General features: G+C 40.4%; 1 protein-coding gene across 1 annotated transcript in view; it reads left to right on the forward strand.

The window, feature by feature from the left end:
• psmd1 (proteasome 26S subunit, non-ATPase 1) overlaps positions 1-18736 on the forward strand; it is a 48006-nt gene extending 29270 nt beyond the window's left edge. The window contains exons 18-25 of the mRNA XM_033622203.2: positions 2148-2264; positions 3939-4041; positions 7353-7522; positions 9852-9944; positions 10312-10398; positions 13745-13912; positions 16766-16931; positions 18537-18736. Coding sequence (XP_033478094.1) covers positions 2148-2264; positions 3939-4041; positions 7353-7522; positions 9852-9944; positions 10312-10398; positions 13745-13912; positions 16766-16912 — 885 coding nt within the window. The 3' untranslated portion in view covers positions 16913-16931; positions 18537-18736. The remainder of the gene's footprint in view (positions 1-2147; positions 2265-3938; positions 4042-7352; positions 7523-9851; positions 9945-10311; positions 10399-13744; positions 13913-16765; positions 16932-18536) is intronic.
• Positions 18737-19274: the final 538 nt, after the last annotated feature.

Consider the following 19274-nt stretch of genomic DNA (forward strand, 5'->3'; position numbering starts at 1 on the left):
GCATTGTTCCCCAAGAACCATTTCAGTGTTTCAGAGTACTGTCATATGATACACTTTTATAAATATGTATGAAAATGGAAATTATGTTCTCTACTGTTCCATTTATTTACACAAGCTTCTAGCCAGTTTTAAGCTGCACTGAATTGAATCTTATTTAATGTTCAACTCACGCTGAAGCACAAGTCTGAAGAAAACAGTCCACCACTGTACACGGATTAAGAGGAGCAACCACATTATGTGTCGTCCTGCTCCGCTGATTGGGCCTGACAGTAAATACCCTCAATTAAACCCCTCGACAACCTATCAGGAACAGGATGTGGTCGACTGGTGTTGGCTTTACACTCTGACTTATCATCCCGGTACACGGCTGTCTCGGCCAGCTGAGCCGAGAGCACTGATGAAACATGGTTTATTTTACCTCCACTGTCATCATCCTAGTTTGTTTCTCTTTCCTCGGCGGAGCTGACGCCTCCCTCTGAGTCTGGTGGTGTGGGTTACAGCCATTACTGCTCAGCTGAGAACAGAGGAGCGTGCAGAAATAATAAGAGAAAAGAGGTGGTCCTTTCTTAATTTTTTACAATTACAGTGATCATGGGAGAAATCTGAAGAAGGCGGGGCCTGTCATAACTGTAACTCGGCTTTCCTGGGAAACCAGATATGGATGACACTAATCTCATTAATGTGTGTGGTCTGGTTGCCTCTGTTGATAATACCTTTTCCTGTTATCAACCAAAGTGTCCCTGTTGCACTGATTTGTTTTGTTGGGAGCGGCAAAATATAAATGTGTTTGGAGTGAAAAAAAAAACAAGGGTCAGTTTCATATCCACTTCAGCAGAATTTAAAGAGGTCATTATCCCAAATTTTGTAAAGTTATACTAAGCAAGTAACTTCTCATATACATGCAAAAAATTGTGTAAGTCAGTCTGTCATTGTTACTTTTTTAACATTCTTAGCGTAGCTGCTGGCTTCATAGCAAAATCTGTAGGTCCTCCCTTATGTGTCTCTGAGAGGTGTAAACAAATATTCCTGAAATCACTTTTCCACTTTTGGAAAATGGAGACCACAAAAGACATCTAATGATCATTATTTCAAATTTTTGTAACCATTCTGCCAACTTAAGCGACCAAATGATAGTTGTCAGCCTGGCATACTGTTTGGCTGTGGAGGCCCTCAGAGACTCTAGGCTACAGACTAAGAAAGATGCGGTACACTTTATTGTTCCTGAAGAGAAATATTGCCCAAGCAGTAATGCCACACCTAGCTGCAATCAACTTAAAACAATACATAGTCAACATGACAACACAGTGGTACACCACAGACATAATATCTAGGCATTGTAGAAATTAAAGGGAATCATGAAAACTATAAAACCATAATACATAACCTGTGACACAAAGTGCAGCAGCAGCGCTAGAGCCTAGATCGCCAGCTGAGAAACACCATCAGAAGTTCTGTGAATTAACTAGAGAAGACAGCTATAGGTGGCACTTCCTACACTGTCTTATTCAGTAGTCAGAAGAGGATCATTTTTCTCTCAATTCTTTTACAAACATTTTTCCCAACTGATGTCCCCCAGATGAAACATGCTTATGTTTTATATTTGGCTAGTCTGTGTTTGTTTGCCCTTAAGTCTTTTTTATTTTATTTTTAGACAGTGTGGTTTCTATTGCAGCATCTTGAACCATGTTTTTGTTCCTAATTTTCATCAAAGATGGGAGAGGGAGCAGTCCCGAAAGATCAATTTCTTTATCCACTTGTCCACTTGACCTCCAAGAAGCTGGTCCTTGAGCTTGGCATTGCCAGACCAATTAACAAATGCCAACGCAAAAAAAAAAACATGAGCTCACAGATTCATCTAGTTCCCAGGCTACTGGTCCATATCCTCTCATGAGATGCATACATGGGAGAATAATTTGATTAAATTGTTCTCTTTTTTTTTATATATATATCACAGAGCAACTTTTTCCTCTCCAAATAATTTTGATATGATCAGCTATTCACTGCTACCCAGTTTGGCAGTAATATGGTAGGAGATGGTTATTTACAAGCCCCTTAAGGCTTGTTCAGCTTGTAATAACAGTTGACTGGAGTTTCACTTAATTTTAGGCAACATTACCAACTTTTCTTTCATGCTTTTATACCCACAGGAGGCCATCAATCTGCTTGAGCCCATGACCAATGACCCAGTAAATTATGTGAGACAGGGTGCCCTCATTGCCTCTGCCCTCATCATGATCCAGCAGACTGAAGTCACCTGTCCCAAGGTAAGATCCACATGTTTGCGATTTGTTTATTTTGTCATGACTTGTTTGAACGCTTCTCAATAATCATTAATGAAATGGATTTATAGCCAGCAGTCATAACAACCTGGATCACAGTTTGGCCGCGAGACTTCTTCCATAGGTCTAGCAGACTTTAAAATAGCAAAGGAATTTTCCAGACCACGGTGAGGACAGAGAAAAGGCAAAGACTTGACTAAAAGTAGAAAGCATCAGAACCGTTAAGACAAAGAAATCTGTGTCGTAGAAGACTGCAGAGTGACTAGTCCAGGCATAACTGCACGTACTCACCCTTGGAGCACCTCATACTTTGTCATAGACAGTTAAGATTTACCAGACACATTTTCAAAGACTCCTCATCTGCACAGCAACGGTCCTTAAAGCTCAAGGCAGTATGCAGGATTGTGCAAGACGCCGTTTTTTCAAACAGTGGAATGTCAGGAGGTATTAAGTCCATGACTGCTTGTTTCAAACAGCCCCACTCTTTTTAATTTCCCGCTCAACTTCACAGGTATAGACAGCCAAGTTATAGGCCTCTAGTTTGAGGGTGGTAAACTGGTTCAAATTGGCTGCTAATTGCCCAGGAAAGTATTTACCTAAAGTTTCACTGTGGTAATGCCGGAACTCATCGTGGGCGTGGCAATGCTGATGTGGCTTTGTTATGAATATTGTGCTGACAGAGTGCAAGTTTGAATGTGGTAGTTAAAGGCTGTAATACAGTTTTTGAATGTATACCTTTCCCTTAATTTGGAGAGCCTCTAACAAGGAGTCACAAACTTAGCAAAAAAAAAAAAAAAACTACCATACACCCTCTCTGCAGTATTAGAAATCATAAGGCTCATTTATTGCATTAAAGTGTAAAGTTATAGTGAAAATTAGGTTTACTGAAAGCTGTATTTGTACAATTTGTTTGTGCACTTTTATTATAAACGATCAAGATTTAACCTCCACTTTGGGTAAGATTTAAATTTTAGTTATTCGTGGCCATTTTTATGTATTTCTTCATAACGTGCTTTCCTTAACAAGGACTTGACTCCAGATTTGGTTTAAAATTGAGACAATTTTATTTCACATATTATTTCACATATTGTCAAGAAAAATAATACCAGCCATGTATAATTTACAATAATTATCAAATTTAAAGATATACTATGCAGAATTTTCCCCAAAAAATTAAGACTTATACAAAAGTAATCCATCTTAATCATCACTAATGACCTATTAGAAGTGTGTGCAGTTTATTTATCTGCAGAGACGATGCCATCTGCCTGTATCGTCTTATTTTTCTTGTTATTTTCTGTGTTTGGGATGTTCATGGCGATGTACCCCCACAGAGCTCAGGTGAAGTCAAGGCTTTATAAGAAGGTTGTGAACAGGTGCAGCAGCCAACCAAGAAGCACAGCACTAGGAAAAAAAAAGCAACGCTAATACAAGGGGGTGATACGCCAAATGATAGTGAATCAGGGATTGGATTTTACTTGCACTTTCGGTGGGGACTGGAACAAACAGCAGCAATCCTGCATAGTTTACCCTTAAAGAATGGAACCTGTTGTTGATCCAAAGTTTCACAATACAAATTAAATTTTTGGTTGGCCATTGGTGTCATGCAATCAATAATGTGGTGTACCTTAACATATTTTCCTCCCCTCCTTATTTTAGGTGAACCAGTTCAGGCAGCTTTATGCAAAGGTGATCAACGACAAGCATGATGATGTCATGGCTAAGTTCGGAGCCATCCTTGCCCAGGGAATCCTCGATGCAGGTTAGTCCCCTAACAGATGTGCACAGAAGAAGTTAACCTTTTTCTGCAGGCTTGTAGTTGGAAATGTAGTCTGGTAAATGGAAAGACACCAGCTTGATCTAGTCAGTAGGCAATTGGTTTATCCATGTCTGTCACTGAGCAAGAAATCAAACCAGTATGTGGTCCCACCTGCCTCTGTGCCCTCAACCCCTCAGGGGGAAACGACCCACATTCTTAATCACACTGTAAAACAAGTGAGCTGCTCTAACTGTAATGTGGGTTTGTGGTTTTGACTGTGTGTGATGTAATTTGAGTTCTTTTTATGCTCGAGCAAACAAAGTAACCCTCTTCAGTTGACCACCCGTGCACTGTGTCTCTGGAACAGATCATGCAAAGGTGCATTAACGCCTGCCGTTCCTACCTCAGCTCCGCTCTGCTCTCAGCCACATGGCCTGTTGGTCTCCCGCTGGTGATTACTGTTTGTCTGATGGTCTCTGTGTTTGTGTGTCTGTGCCGGTGTTTGTGGACACAAGCATGCAGCATGTGTTTGTGTGTGTGAGGTCCTAGAGAGCTGCACATCATCACATGGAGAGTAACACACTCAGAACACACCCATATTCACATGTATACACAAACCCTCGATGCAGGCAGGAGCAGAAATCCATTTTCTAGCACTAACATAAAACCCTGTGTGCAAAGCCAGAAAGAAACCAGCTCTGTTTACACACCGCTGTCTAAATACACTATCAGGTGTTGCAACTTACACAAAGTCAAGCCTATCTCAAGTATTTGCACCGTTTCTTGAAAGGATAAGTGCAGTGTATGTGTTTTTGAGATGTTGTGACATTTTTCATCAGTCATGAAATTGCCTCTTGATTAACTCCGCCCCTCCTGCAGCACAATTATTTTTGTTTTGAGCGGATTAGCCATCTTGATGACAGTCAGGACCTCAATCAAATCAGGCACATTAACTGTAATAAACTCAGCTAACATGCTGAGATGACCCTGCGTGAGACCATCCAGACAAAAACCCTGACCACTGATTGCATTTTTCATCCAGCAGACACTCTCCCCGCTCTCTCTCCTGCTCTTCACGCCAAACACCAGCTCTCAGTGCTTAACCCATGTTTTCAGTACAGTTCAGGGTGTAGCACACAGTTTAAACACACCGCTCCTGTTTGAATGTCAGACATGCTCAAGCTCATGCAGTGTGAATGTTCTACTATTCTGGTTCCTCTAGGGGGGTTAGGTATTTTGGAGGTGCACGGGTAATTGTATTTAATTTGACTGGCGGAAGCGATTAGAGCTCGGTTTCATGATCACTGGTGCTCATTACCCAAGAGATGGTCTTTTTTGCTTGCTCTCTCATACTCCTACCACTGCATACTCAGCACCCATTTATAGACTTTCCCTCTCTAATTGATACAGTCCATTAATTAGCTTTAGTCGGTGGTTTCTCTCTCATTCATGTAATGAAACATGCCCTATCTGTCTGTTTCACTGGATTTAGTTGTTTCATCTTTTCAAAGCGACACAGAAAACAGGTTTATTGTTGATATTGTCACATAACACCTTTGAGGAATCACTTATATCCCTGTACCTCCCTCACCAACTCCCTGGAATGAAAATTGGTCCACCAACCTAAGAGTTGGCAAAAACAGCGGGTGGGGTGGCGGGGGGGCCAGTCAAGTGCTCTCAACCTCTTCTCAAGTTTTTAAGAGACTCTTAAGCACCAAGTTGTGGTGCAGCGAGCAGACCTCGTGACTCATTTTTGGCTAACGTTCAATCTGTGGGACTGGAATGGTTTTAGCACTGTCAAGATAAGGCCCCGTTTTTTTTTTAAATTATCTGAGTAGACTCAGAAATGAGTGGGCGCAAAGCAAAACAGCAGATGATTTAACTGGTATTGTCTGGGCAGATCAGCTTTTTTATTGGAAGGGCAACTCCTTGGTAACTGACCCTTTTTAAAGGAAGGTTTTTCTTTTCATCCTTATAGAAATGACAGGTTCATCCTGGTTGCCTCCTACCTTCTCTTCCTCCACCTCCCTCTGTCTTCCTTTCTGTTGTCCCTCCCTACTGTTTGTTCCAGAAAGGCCAAGGGAGGTCTGTTACTCTTAAGTACTGCTCCAAGGGCACCCTTGACCCCTGTTCATCACCGTCTTTTTGGTCAGACAAAAAGAAAATTGACCTAAGTATCTGTTTGAACACACACTCTCACAAATGGTGAGTGGCCACAGTGAGGATAAAAACCTTAAGCCCTGTGATGCAAACCCTGAAAATAAGCTCTGTTATCTATAACTACTTCAACACAGCTGGAAAAGGCATCTGTTATTTTTGGGACAGCTGACACACCTCTTGTGATGTAAATCTATTATTAATCTTCTGTGTAGCTCACATCTAATGATAATGACTGACCTTTATTTTTTGAGCTATTAAATGCAGGATACTGGAGACAATGCACGTGTGGGTTCAATTGGCTCACCAGTCTGTCCTTGTAACATAAATCTTTGCTGTAGGATCAAACATCAGACAGATTAAAGCCAAAAGACGACCTTCTCAGGGTGGTGACCATTCTGGTCCGTACCCTTATTAACCTCGCACTCCTGTATCTTACAATTTTTGTGCCAAGTTGACAAAAAGTTTGTTTCACAATCAGTCATTAGTATGATGAAACTCACACTCCCAAAATTTGTTTTAACAATTGCATTCCTTTTTTATTGTTCAGAGAGTAGTTTGCCTCCACATTTATTTGGTTTTAACTACAAGGTTTACTGTATACATCGACTTAATCGGCCTAATCATGGACTCTCATTTCATTCACAGCTCTTAGGTGACCAACAAAATTTCTACCCGTCATGAAACTGTCCTCTACCAAGCAGCATGCATTTTTGACCCAATATGTATCAGGGGATTACTTCAGGTTTTCTTAGCATGCATGCTCCTTTTCAGCACTCTGCTGTTTTGCTGAGCAAGCGTGCTCTTTTTCAACTCTGTCCTGAATCTGTTTAACATTAACACAGCATTGCAAAATCTGCTATTTAAAATCAAGATTCTGTCACCAGCGTGTTTATGCAGAAAAAAGAAAAATGTCTGGAAGAACATTTGTGTAAAAACAAAATAAACTGTAGCTGTGAATAAAATAATAGTTTTATCTATGTTGACATTTAATATTTTCAAATTGTGTTGTAGTATGGAAATTTTATATATAATTTTCATATCTCAGTTATTTTGCATAACAGTTGTTTTTAACAGGCCATCTGGTGACCAGTTACATGTAGGTTTGTACCATATGACTAAAACCCCCTCTACCTCCTCTGCCCTCTGTTGTCCAGGTGGACGTAACGTGACCATCTCTCTGCAGTCCAGGACGGGTCACACTCACATGCCATCATTGGTCGGCCTGCTGGTCTTCACCCAGTTCTGGTTCTGGTTCCCTCTCTCCCACTTCCTCTCACTGGCCTTCACACCAACCGCTATAATTGGCCTCAACAAGGACCTCAAGGTACTGACGTGACTACGAAGAGAGTGTGTGTTCATGTATATGCATATGCCATGACCTTTTTTTCCAACCCTGGTGTAAAACAATTGATTTTAAAACATGATTCCTCTCAGATTTTCTCAACATGAAGCTCATATTAGTGGAAATTAAGGGACAAACACTCAAGGCAAACCTCTACCTCATGCATTATTTTGTCCTGACACTAAAGTGGATTGTCCTGCATATACCCATCCCATATAACAGTGATTTAAATATAACATATTTGGTCGGTTTGAAAGTATTTCTTGCCTTAGTAACAACTGTCACCAGCAGTCCATCCGTAACAAGGTTGTCCTGATTGTTGGCCTGCACTTGCACATTGATGCTGGGGATCACTGTGACATATTGGGGTCTTAAACAGACATTAGCTGGGCATTATCTCTTCATTGCTACCCTAATTGACAGCATCTGACACCAGGGACACTTTCACACTTTTGTGTAATGTGCATCCCTAGCTTTACAAGACACTACGGAGTATACTTGGTGTAAATCCTCAAATATTGCACAAGGGATAGAGAGCAGAGGGGAGGTGGGGACAACAGGGTTTAACAGACATTGTGCTGCACCCTGCCAAGGCTCGTCAACACCTGTTTAACAATGCAACAGAAGTCTTTACAGACTTTGCCTCCCTCTCACTATTGGACAAAGAACATCTGCGTCATTTACCAGTCGTTCTTTTTTAGCAACAAACCTGTAGGTTACCTTCAAAGAGATCACAACACAAGTCACATCACTGCCTAACTGCTTCTCTATCTGCCTCCAATCTGCCATGAAACAGCTAAATTATGAGGTGATAACAAAAAAGAAGATTTTGCTCCACAGTGATGGATATATGACACCCGAGTGGACCCTCTAATTTTCAACCCTTTTCTGGCGCTATGCAGTTGACACACCGCCAAATATTTTGTCCGTCTCCATCTGAGCAGCGTTCCAAATTATATGGCACCGAGTTTGAAAGAGAGACTGAATAAATAACAGATAACAGATATAAAAAAGAAGTAACTGCTATATCATCTTCACTGGCCGTCATGCTGCTTCCCACTGTCCACTAACCCTGTTTTTCAGCGCACTTGTGACATTGAATGTGACAGTCTGCGTCTAGTGCAGAGTCACGCACATGGCTCTAGTCGACTGGCAATGGGAAAGAAATCTATCATCTATTTTTAGCAGGTTTTCCCAGGCTTAAAAAAATCATTTTGCGGAAAAAGGGTGTAATGGAGAGCTGAAGTCATCATCCCAGTCTAGTCATCAATACTTCTATAAAACAAGATCCCAGATTTTTCTGTGCTTAGCCTTAGTGTTATCTACTTTACTGTTTTGAACACCTCATCTTTTTAACCAAGAACACTCGACCAGTTAAAATGTCAGTGAAACAAATGTGAGCTAGGAGCGGAGGCAGTTCTTGAGCTCTCTGCTGAGTTCAGCGTTTAATAAAGTTGTTTTTAGGTTCAACAAACGCGTCCTTCTGCCCACCTTTCAGGGTTCATTCTTGACTTGGCAGTTGACAAAACAGTCCCACCTAAGCTCCATTTAGCCGCTGCTAAATGGAGCCTGAGGTTTACTCACATTATGGTCTCTTAACAGAACCGAATATCAGGTCCATCACAGTGAACACTATCACCTCAAATATTACGTCAGCAAGAAAATCTTAAATGCGTGAATAAAAGGTGATTTGTTTTCAGAAAGCTATCTGATTGATATAAATTTATAGTTTACAGCCATACTAGCGGCTTTATGCGGCTGTACTTGGGTACAATGGTGCTGTGAGCTAAATGCTAACGTTAGCCTAGCACTATGCACACAATGACAATGTTCACATTAAAGCTGAAAAATATTGTCAATTAGTTGATCGAGTCTATAGATAGAAGAACAATCTTGAAATATCTTCATAGTTAATTTTTGGTTTTATTTCATTTTTTATTTTTGTCAGTTGTGAGGATTTGTTGCCTTTCTTTTTCATGTTATAATAAACTCAACGTCTTGGAGTTTTGGGTTATTGTTCACACAACAGTCAATTTGAAGACATCATCTCAGGCTTAAGGGAATTGTGATGAGCAGTTTTCACTATTTTTGAAAATTTAATTGGCTAAAAGATTATCAAGGATGTTATATCACGCTGTCTGTATGGATAAAAATCACCAGACAACAGGGTGATATGAGTTGATTTTGTTTGACTTGACTTTCTGAAAGAGTGTTAGAGGTCTGTTCCCTTGAAAGTGGATCCAATGAATAGATCCTGGCGAGGTTATGTAAGGTCACTAAGCGTCTTCTCTTTTTCTGTCCTCCTGTTCAGATGCCCAAGGTGCAGTATCGCTCCAACTGTAAGCCCTCCACCTTTGCCTACCCACCCGCTCTGGAGGTTCCCAAGGAGAAAGAAAAGGAGAAGGTGAGAACTTAGGCGCCACGACAGATCCACTTGTTTTCCTTTCCGTTTTCTGAAATTATTAGTTGAGGAAAGCTGACCTCGCTTCATATTGATTTGTGAATAATTCTGAACCCTCCCCATCAGACTCATCATTTTCTTGCCCGTTGTATTTATTATTTCAGCATCTCTGGCCTATTTTTCTCAGTTGCTTCATTTCAGAATCCTAGATACTCTTGGAGAATGTAATGAAAGACCAAGCCGCGTTTATTTTGTGGTTGACTAGTTTTGTACATTTAAAGCCATGTTTGTAGAAGGTCTGAGTGTCTATGGTATTGTCTTACACTGTGGAAACGTCTCTGCTCTCTCTCTCTCTCTCTCTGTATGGCAGGTATCCACCGCCGTTCTCTCCATCACAGCCAAAGCCAAGAAGAAGGAGAAGGAAAAGAAAGAGAAGGAGGAGGAGAAGATGGAAGTGGTGCGTGGAAATGCTTGAAAACCCTCTCCTCCCACATTGCTAATAATCTTATTTTATTTTATTTTTGTTTTCACTCCTTTCATTTAAAGCTCCAGTGTGTAGTATAAAGGGGGCGTCTGTTGACATAAGTGGTATATAATATTCACAACTGTTACTTTTCATGAGTTAATTATCACCTGAAAAAAAGAACTGTGTATCCATAACCTTAGAATGAGCCATTAATTAATTAATATCTAAATACGGAGCGGGTCCTCTTCCCCAGAGCCTGCTATATTGTTCGACAGTAGATCAGAAGGGACAAATCCAACACTCGCTCTAGACAGGGATCACTCACGTTTTTGCGTCAGCCACCGTAGTTCTCCTACATGCTAGGAACAAGTGAGAAGTTTAAATTCTACAACCTTGCTGCTAGATGCCACTTTGTCCTACATAATCCCAGGAACATATCTACACTGCAAAGTTTCAATTTAATTCTGTTTATTTACTAAGAATTAAAAATTTAGAGCAGTGGTTCCCAACTGGTGGGTCTCAGTCCAAAAGTGGGTCCCGGGTCCGTTCTGAATGGGCCGCAAGTGACTTGCAAACGTGTCACATTGAAAACAACACTTAATATTTTTTAATACAGTGAATTTCCGGAACAGAGCTTTTATTTTGAGTTTCCTGCTGTGGACTGAGTGACTAATGTTTTTGGGCACAAATAAAACAATTTGCGCAAGTAAATTGCATGTAAAGTCAATGTAAAGATACAATTAGACACAACTTCTTGCTGTGCAGCACGATAGACGATAGACGTAAATGATGTAAAATATGCAAATTAAGTGGCGCAAATTAAGCGAGTTGCACGCTTTCGTGTCATATGCTTATTTGCAACTCGAAAAATCTGAACTTCAGCAACCAATTGACCCCACAATAGCCAATCAATGTTGAAATGTACCGGGGATGTATGACGCAGAGGATGTACCAACGTAAGTTCATTAATCGATTCAGCGATTTCACATGCTTATGAAGCGAGTCAACACAAAATATTCTAGCGTTCCAACTCGCACTAGTAACACAACGTGTGAACACAACGTAACAGACAGCTACTTGACAGAGACGGCAAACAAACTTGACGACATGGCCAAACACAAGTTTGATGCTGAATATATTAAACCGTGTGGACCATGAATGGATAACGAAGGAGAAATCTGGAACTCGTGGCTGGACCAGTTGGGAACCACTGGTCTAGAGTGGGGAGTTGTATCTACTATAACAGACAGATCTACTCTAAATTAACCCATTAACACTTACCCCCCATTTTGTTTGTGGTCTGCCTAAATGAAACCAAATGGAGTATTTTTGATCCTTAGATTCTTGCAATGTATCTGAAGTTAAGGTGGACTTTCAGACTGCTTTGAAGGTTGAGAAATGCCATATAGTATTCAGGTGTATACCATGCAGTGCATTATACCAGGATTATTTTTACAACAGCACATTCTTTCAAGTAGACCATATGGAAATGCGGCCACAGCTTGCATCCTGGTAGTGGTGTTTCCAATTGAAGCGTTACATACCACATACCTTTTCCTGCAAGAAATTAAAGCACACACTTGACTGAATACCTCCTGGTATGCAGATAAAATCACATATATCTGGATACTTACTGAGGTATCTGCGGCAGATCCACGCACTCAGATATGCAGTCTCTTCTGGTCTTTGACACAACACACGCACACCTACCTTTACTTCTTTTCACAGAGTTGGTCTTAATCTTTTCACTCATCCACACCCAGTGTTCACAGACAGGCCCTGTCAGTCTGGAGCCAGTATAACTTTCATTTGGATTTTCTCTGGGCGTTAGCAGCACGTTTGATCCGCTCTGCCACGCTACATCTCAGCTGTGGTGCTGAGAGACGAGCTTGGAAATGGCCGGCCTGCTCACATCTCGGTTTTTTGATTTTATTTGGCTAAACTTTTTGAGAAGGCAGTGGAAGAGAAGGTATCCTCTCATGCTGGGTTCAGGCAGTTCACTGGATGTCATTTTCTGGACAGTTTTATAGAGCTGACTTTGGTTTTGACCATTTTGTTAATGTTTATCTCATCTATTTTCCTGTGGTATCTTTTTATATCTATACTAAATTTTTCAACACTTAAATGTGTTAAGTAAACGATTGAGATGGAAATGGTAGGGTAGCGTTTTTTTGAATTGCGTAGACCAAATTTAGCATGTACATAATAATATTTAATGGTTACAAGGCTGAGGATAAGAATGCCCAAATAAAATCAGAGAAACAGATGCTTGGTGATGATAATAAAAAGCTAAACAGGCCTCTTAAATTGCAGATTTCATCAGTTAAGTATTTGCGATTGTTTCTACAGTTCACACCTACAGCCTCCCATTACAAACTTGAGTCAGAGGAGAAAAGATGGTCTCATTGTTTCAGAACATCTGCAGGAGATGATGCAGTTTGGTCTTGAAATACAAAACTTGTTTTTTTATTGCCAGCTCTCTTGGCACCTTCTGTCCTTCAGTGTGTTGTTTATGGGTCTCCAGTGTCTCCCAGATAGCCTAACAAATCACAGGCCGCCAAAGCAGGAAAGGACTGAATCACAACAGAAAGGAGGAAAACCAGAATTTATTACTCATAACTCCTCCATACTGTCAAGTAATGTCAGATGTATACTAGAAATATAGATTCTGGTTGTGCTGTGATTATGTAGGCTTTAAACTTATAACTGTGGATCATAAGCAATTTTTACCAAACAAATGCCTGGATTGCAATAATGTAGTTTTTTTTATACATACAAGACAAACTATAAAATGCCTACAAAGATAGATGTTAAAATAAACTGTTTAACCCCAGAAACAAAAGAAGACACAACAGTGTTTCCAAGTTGTATTATTGTTGGCGTCGCTGTCATAAAGATGACCAGATCGCTTTCAGTTTTCATCAAAGCCTAGCAACGGGGCTCTTTTCTTTTGCTGGGCACAGTTTCCACGGTTACTTTGGTTGCTCCACTGTCTGCCATTTCCATTACTGAGTATAGTAACTGCAAAGAACCTACATTCATACCTTTGGTAACTGAATATAGCTGCTGATAACTACCAGCTCTTTTTTCTGTTTTGGTTGCACAATGGTTGATGCACTTTCCATGTGCCTTAAATCAAGCCTTCATTTTCCACAGAGATTGTACCTGGTGGCGGACAGAATTGCATAGAGAAAGTGAAGCTTATATGGATCTAATCTAAATTTTGCCGTTATTCTATAGCCATTACATTGTGCAATCAACACCTCAAAGTAGTCAAAGCAAAACATTTGTCTATGTAAGAAAATAAATCACAGAAGATGCTTCTTCTCTGTCACAGGAGGTCCAGGAGGGTGAGAAGGAGAAGAAGGATGAAGAGAAGGAGAAAGAGAAGAAGAAAGAGGCAGAGCCAAACTTCCAGCTCCTGGAGAACCCAGCCAGAGTGATGCCGGCTCAGCTCAAAGTCCTCAACATGCCCGAGACCTGCCGCTACCAGCCCTTCAAACCGGTAACGACACACCTCTGTCTGTCTGAATGTGTGTGTGTGTGCCTCCAGTTAAAATTATTCTAGATGTTAAAGCCAAAAATCCTACCAACAGATAAACAGAGGAGAAATTAAGAACAACAAACCCCACCAGTTTACCTTGAAGCAGACCAAAAACCACCTTTTCAATTGGTCTCAGTTCAGTTCATTTCACAGCTGTGATACCAGTCTAAATTAAACAAACCAAATGGACAGATACTTAAAAGTTGGTTCAAACTGCACCACACAGGTTGGGCGTGAAAGTACTCTGTTTATTACCTTCTTTTTTGGCTCCTTTTTTGGTATATAATGTCAGGTGCTTTAGAATATCTACCGTGATAAAGACACAAGTCCCAAATAAGGTGTTAAATGTACTTATTTTTATTATTTGTAGCTCCAATACATCTGAGAGTTCTTAACATACTGGTCATATATTTGATGATATTTAACTCTGTGAAAGTATCTCAGGAGTTTTTCCTTTTTAAAATAAATCGTTAGAATCAGGATCCAGCCCTTTGGTTGATTTTGGCCTCAGCCGAACATCTCCAAGTCCAGAAACTTTCCCCTCTTCAGGCCTATAAACCAGACGACTGCAGTCCTGCTGTAAATGTTGACAGTTTTCCGTAGTAAATGGCAGGATGACGTGCGGTCACCCAATGAGCACTCACCCCAGTCCTGTAAAGAGGAAGTACTGTTTGATTTTGTGTCCATGAAGCTGAGTTGCAAGTATTACATTGTACTGTATCTTGTGTCAAGTGCCAGAATGGTGTCTTTGCTTGTCTCAAGTTTTGTAATGCTGCTTTCCTTTTAAGGGTTTGTTTTCACATTCAAAGACAGTTTAGGAAGTGAAGAGGTTCTACAGACTTATCTCGAAATCTGGTTAGTGTCAGGAGGTTTATTAAAAGGCTATTAGGTGGATCAACCTGCATTAATATTAAGTTTCCTGTCTTTGATTTTTTTTCTTGGGGCTGAATGAGTCCACAAATAGATCATTTAATCTTAGATCTTTTTTCAATAAATTAACCCTCCTAAATCTTAAAATAATTTAATAATACCATAATTGTATTCTTTAATTATGGTTGTACTGTTATATCAAGCTGAAATATTGTGAATGTGCATCGTGACATTTCTTGTAACTGTAGTTCAGCTTTATATATTTTGTATCTTTGGCAGACTGAGTGCATGCACCACTAAAAGCACAGCAAAACTGAAATGTTAGTTATTTGTTGTTTTGTAATTGCACTCTATATTGTACCTTGTACCAAATCTAGCGTTTTAATGAAATTTAATGAACACATTAGTTCACATTAGTTCATAATCACAAATCAGCTCTATAATCATACAGAACAGCCTTTGTTGACCAGAATCTATTTGTTTACTTGTTGTTGTTTTTAAACAGTCTTTTTTATTGAGTTTTTAAACATTAAACATGAACGGCAACATTTCAACAAAAAAATAAGTATAATATCCCCAACCTTGGCAAGAAGAAAATACTTAAATGAATGAATTAATCAAATAAAATAAATCAATAAATAAAATGAATAAATAAGTAATTTAAATAATTAAAATAATAATAATAAAAGTACATAAATAAATAAAATAAAAACAATAATAATCACGGCAGTGCATAATTTGCAAAAAGCTTCGAATTATTCAAAATCATGAGTTTCCAAGAAGTCCATATAAGGGCTCCACAAACAAGCAAAGTTCTTCCTTCTTTTTGTTTTATTAACTTGTGCTTACGTGGTTCATCATCATAGATAAATTCGTGCTTAATCAAGAGACCACCAAATAATTACAAACTAAACCTCACACAATGCACAGAAAGTGGGAGAAATGGCAGGGTTAATGAGTGGGATCCCCACAGGTCGCTTTAACCCCTGGGCCACATGGTGGGTTAAACAATGTATGTTGGCTCCAGCAGGATCAGTACAGAAGCCGAGAACAGCCTTGCTTGTAATCGTCTTTTTAATCCCATTATCTGGACATCATAAGTCATCACTGTTATTGTTTTCTTGTAGTACAGGTAAATTCATGTGGACTCTCAGAAAAACAAAAGGACAGTGTCTTGAATAACGATATATTTTATCAGGAGAAAATGGCTTTTGTTTTCTCCAAATTACAGGCTAATTGGCAAACGGCAGCTCAGCTGACCACAGTATAATTCTGTGATCTGAAGACAACTCAAGAAAAATTGTTTTCTCATGATTAATTCTCTCATTATGTCTTTGACCTTGTGTTTTCTTGAGAATCCCACATCCAGCTGTCTCAGATGCAGGTGCGTTGGCCAAAAGCACTTGAGTCTTTCAACAGAAAATCCTGTACACTGCTCCTGCTCAGCTTCACCATTTATTAATAACACAAACGTTTCGGTACTCCAGGTTGAACACTGTTGACGAAGGTTCAGGAGGACCGAAGCATTAGTGTTATTAATAAATGAAGTTGATCGAGAGCAGTGTGCGGGATTGTCTCAACGTAACAAAGTATGTTAATTAACTTGTGATCTTGAGATAATGGCGTGGGGGAAAAAAAATAGCAAACGCAGCTGTTTTCAGCTTTTGTAGATTGGAGTACATAAAGAAGAAATTCTTATAGTTATAAAAAGTTCCTTCTCATAACCTCTTTAGTGTGCTGCATTGCCTGCTTTCTGCTTCGTCACTGTAGTTTAGCCTGACTGTAGCACTCTGTAAATGCTGGGTTCAGTTAATTTCCTGAGATGTAAACAAATACAGTGCACTTTGAGCGGCGGTGCTTTGAACACAAAGATCTAAATCAGTCAGTGATAGCACTCAGCCTATTGACTAAATACTAATGCTACATTTTCCTGTCTGTCACCAGCTCCATACAGGCGGGATCATCATCATGAAAGACACCAGCGAGGAGGAGGAGGAGCTGGTGGAGCCCGTCTCAGCTCACGGCCCCAAAATCGAGGAGGAAGAGCAGGAACCAGAGCCGCCCGAGCCTTTCGAGTACATTGACGAGTAGAGATGCTCTCACAGCAAAGGTATGCATTCCTGCGCCTTGTTATTCATTCATAACTGAAGCGAACCTCAAGTGTCTGCTGATATTCAACACACTGCTCATGTTTCCACGTCTACTGTTGAACTCTCTGCCCCACCATGTGTCAGCAGCGTCTTTAAAAGTCCCCGAATGTTTAAACTTGAAGTATTAGATCACTTAATCGTGGCTGCTGACAGTGTGAAAGTACAGCTAAGGATACATACAACACTGTGTCGCTGACACCTCTCTGGGTTTAACACGCTCCCACGTCGCTGTCAGGCTGTTTTTCATAGGAAGTAACATTATGTGATAACACACAATGCAGGTCTGTGCTGTTGTTTCCAAGCCTAACCCAGTTTCACCCGTCACTGACGGAGGAATGTAAACAGCACTGCCATCTCCAAACACCAGCGCAGAGGGCAAACCTTCTCACTGTACTTGCAAATGAAGCTGGATGCTTAATGATCCCTGGCTGCTTGTTGTGTTTGTGTTGGATCGGCCGCAGCCTGCCTCCCATGTAGGAGCCTGCTGTTGCGTGTGATGAGACTGATGAGGTGTCAATGACCAAATTAGGGCCTCTGTGCACACACTATGTCATCTTTTAATGAGGTTCAAGTGCTGTGTGACAGAGTAAACACTGCAGAGATCACTGTCGGGCTGACTTCACCGCCGAGGTTTGTTTGCCAGAGACGACTCAGTGGCCAAGCAGTTAAAGTGACCGAGTTGTTATAGAAATCACAAGTTTAATGCCAAGAAAAGAAATGTGTCAGTGTCACAATGTATTTAATGTGTTTTACTGAGAGTATGGTTTATGGTCCTTTTGCCCCTGCGTAGTCATGCTCCACCCACACAGGTGTTCTTACTGAATCTACCTGGTAGGAGCTCCTGTCAGGAAATGCAGAGTGTGTTTTTATAGCAGGCATCTCAATACCAGGAAAAGTACAGGTGTAATGATAACATTAATAATGGATAACAATATTTAGATGCCATTTTAGGGTGCTCTCAGACCTAGAGATGTCTTGCTTTGGTCTGAATCAGGTCCTAATTTTATTAAAAAGTTGCATAATTGTCTAGAGTTGGTTCGTGTTCTCACGGCAGCATTTACAAGTGGACCAGATCAAATGCCTTGCGTGAGAAAGTTGCTCTAAATTGGTCATAATTTCCATGTGGGAAAAATCCAGGAAGTAAACAAAACCTTGAAGAAGAGTACACTTGCAAGATAAATGTGACACTTTCTAATGTCACAATGGAGGGACAACTACACAGGTTGATTTTAGCACTGCTCATCGTGGACTATATTGTTGTCATTGCTCATTTTAGTCAAACCATACAGTTTGAAAACGAGGCGCGGCTCCAACTAGAAAACAATGTTTTGATGCATTGGATGTGCTGAATGTGCATATTAAGGCAGTACAGGAGGAGGTGCACATTAATAATCCTCCAGGACTGTAACATGCTCATGTTTAACCCAAACAATGTGTCATATGACTGCAGTTGGTTCGGATCGAGGTCAGAACACGTTCTCACCACAAATTAATCACACCAGAGTTCGTTTGGAGTATTAAAATGAAGTAAATCTTACCTAACCACTGTGTTTTTCTCTCCTCAGGCATCAGAAGAAGTGAGATCTCAGCATGTTGGTCCAGCGTCTCCCCCCCACCCCCCATCTATACATCCACCTTCCTGCTTCACTTCCTCTTTTACACGTTTCTTTCCTGCTCTGGCTCCTCATTCGTCAGACGGGGAATGTTTTACATCCTCAAATTGTATAATTTTCTGTCCGTACAATAAAAAATGATATATATTGGAGGCTGGAGAGTGTGTGTTTATTTGAGTGGATATTTCACCAGGCATGCATTGAAGGAATTCCTCTAATCCCATACATTTAGACTGGTTTACATTTTCAGCACTCAGCAGCAGCTGCTTCAGTCTGCCCTGCCGTCTGTTTCCATACAGTAAGCCCAGTCTACTGTATACATACTAAACAACTCTGGGTGGCAGAGGGGAAGGAGTGAATAACTTTCTGGGTGTGTTCAAGGTCAAAAATCCAGAAAACTATAAGTGATACTGAACAATCCATTTGAGCAGGACTCTTTCTGTTCGCAGGAACACTTTAACTTAGATTACAATCTGGTGTGTTTCCTGGCCTCTTTATAATATTCCTCTGCTACATGCTCTTTAGCATTTGTTTTGGATGCATTCTAGAAATGTAGTTTTAATCACATTTTTACACATGTACACAGATGTGCATATGTGTAGCAGCAGGATAACTCAGTGGCCACTATTCACCTACCCCTGACCCTTCTTGCTTTGCTCTTACTGCTTGCTACATCTCAATAGCTAGGTT

The sequence above is a fragment of the Epinephelus lanceolatus genome, chromosome 6 (assembly GCF_041903045.1).
Source record: "Epinephelus lanceolatus isolate andai-2023 chromosome 6, ASM4190304v1, whole genome shotgun sequence".
Lineage (NCBI taxonomy): Eukaryota > Metazoa > Chordata > Actinopteri > Perciformes > Serranidae > Epinephelus > Epinephelus lanceolatus.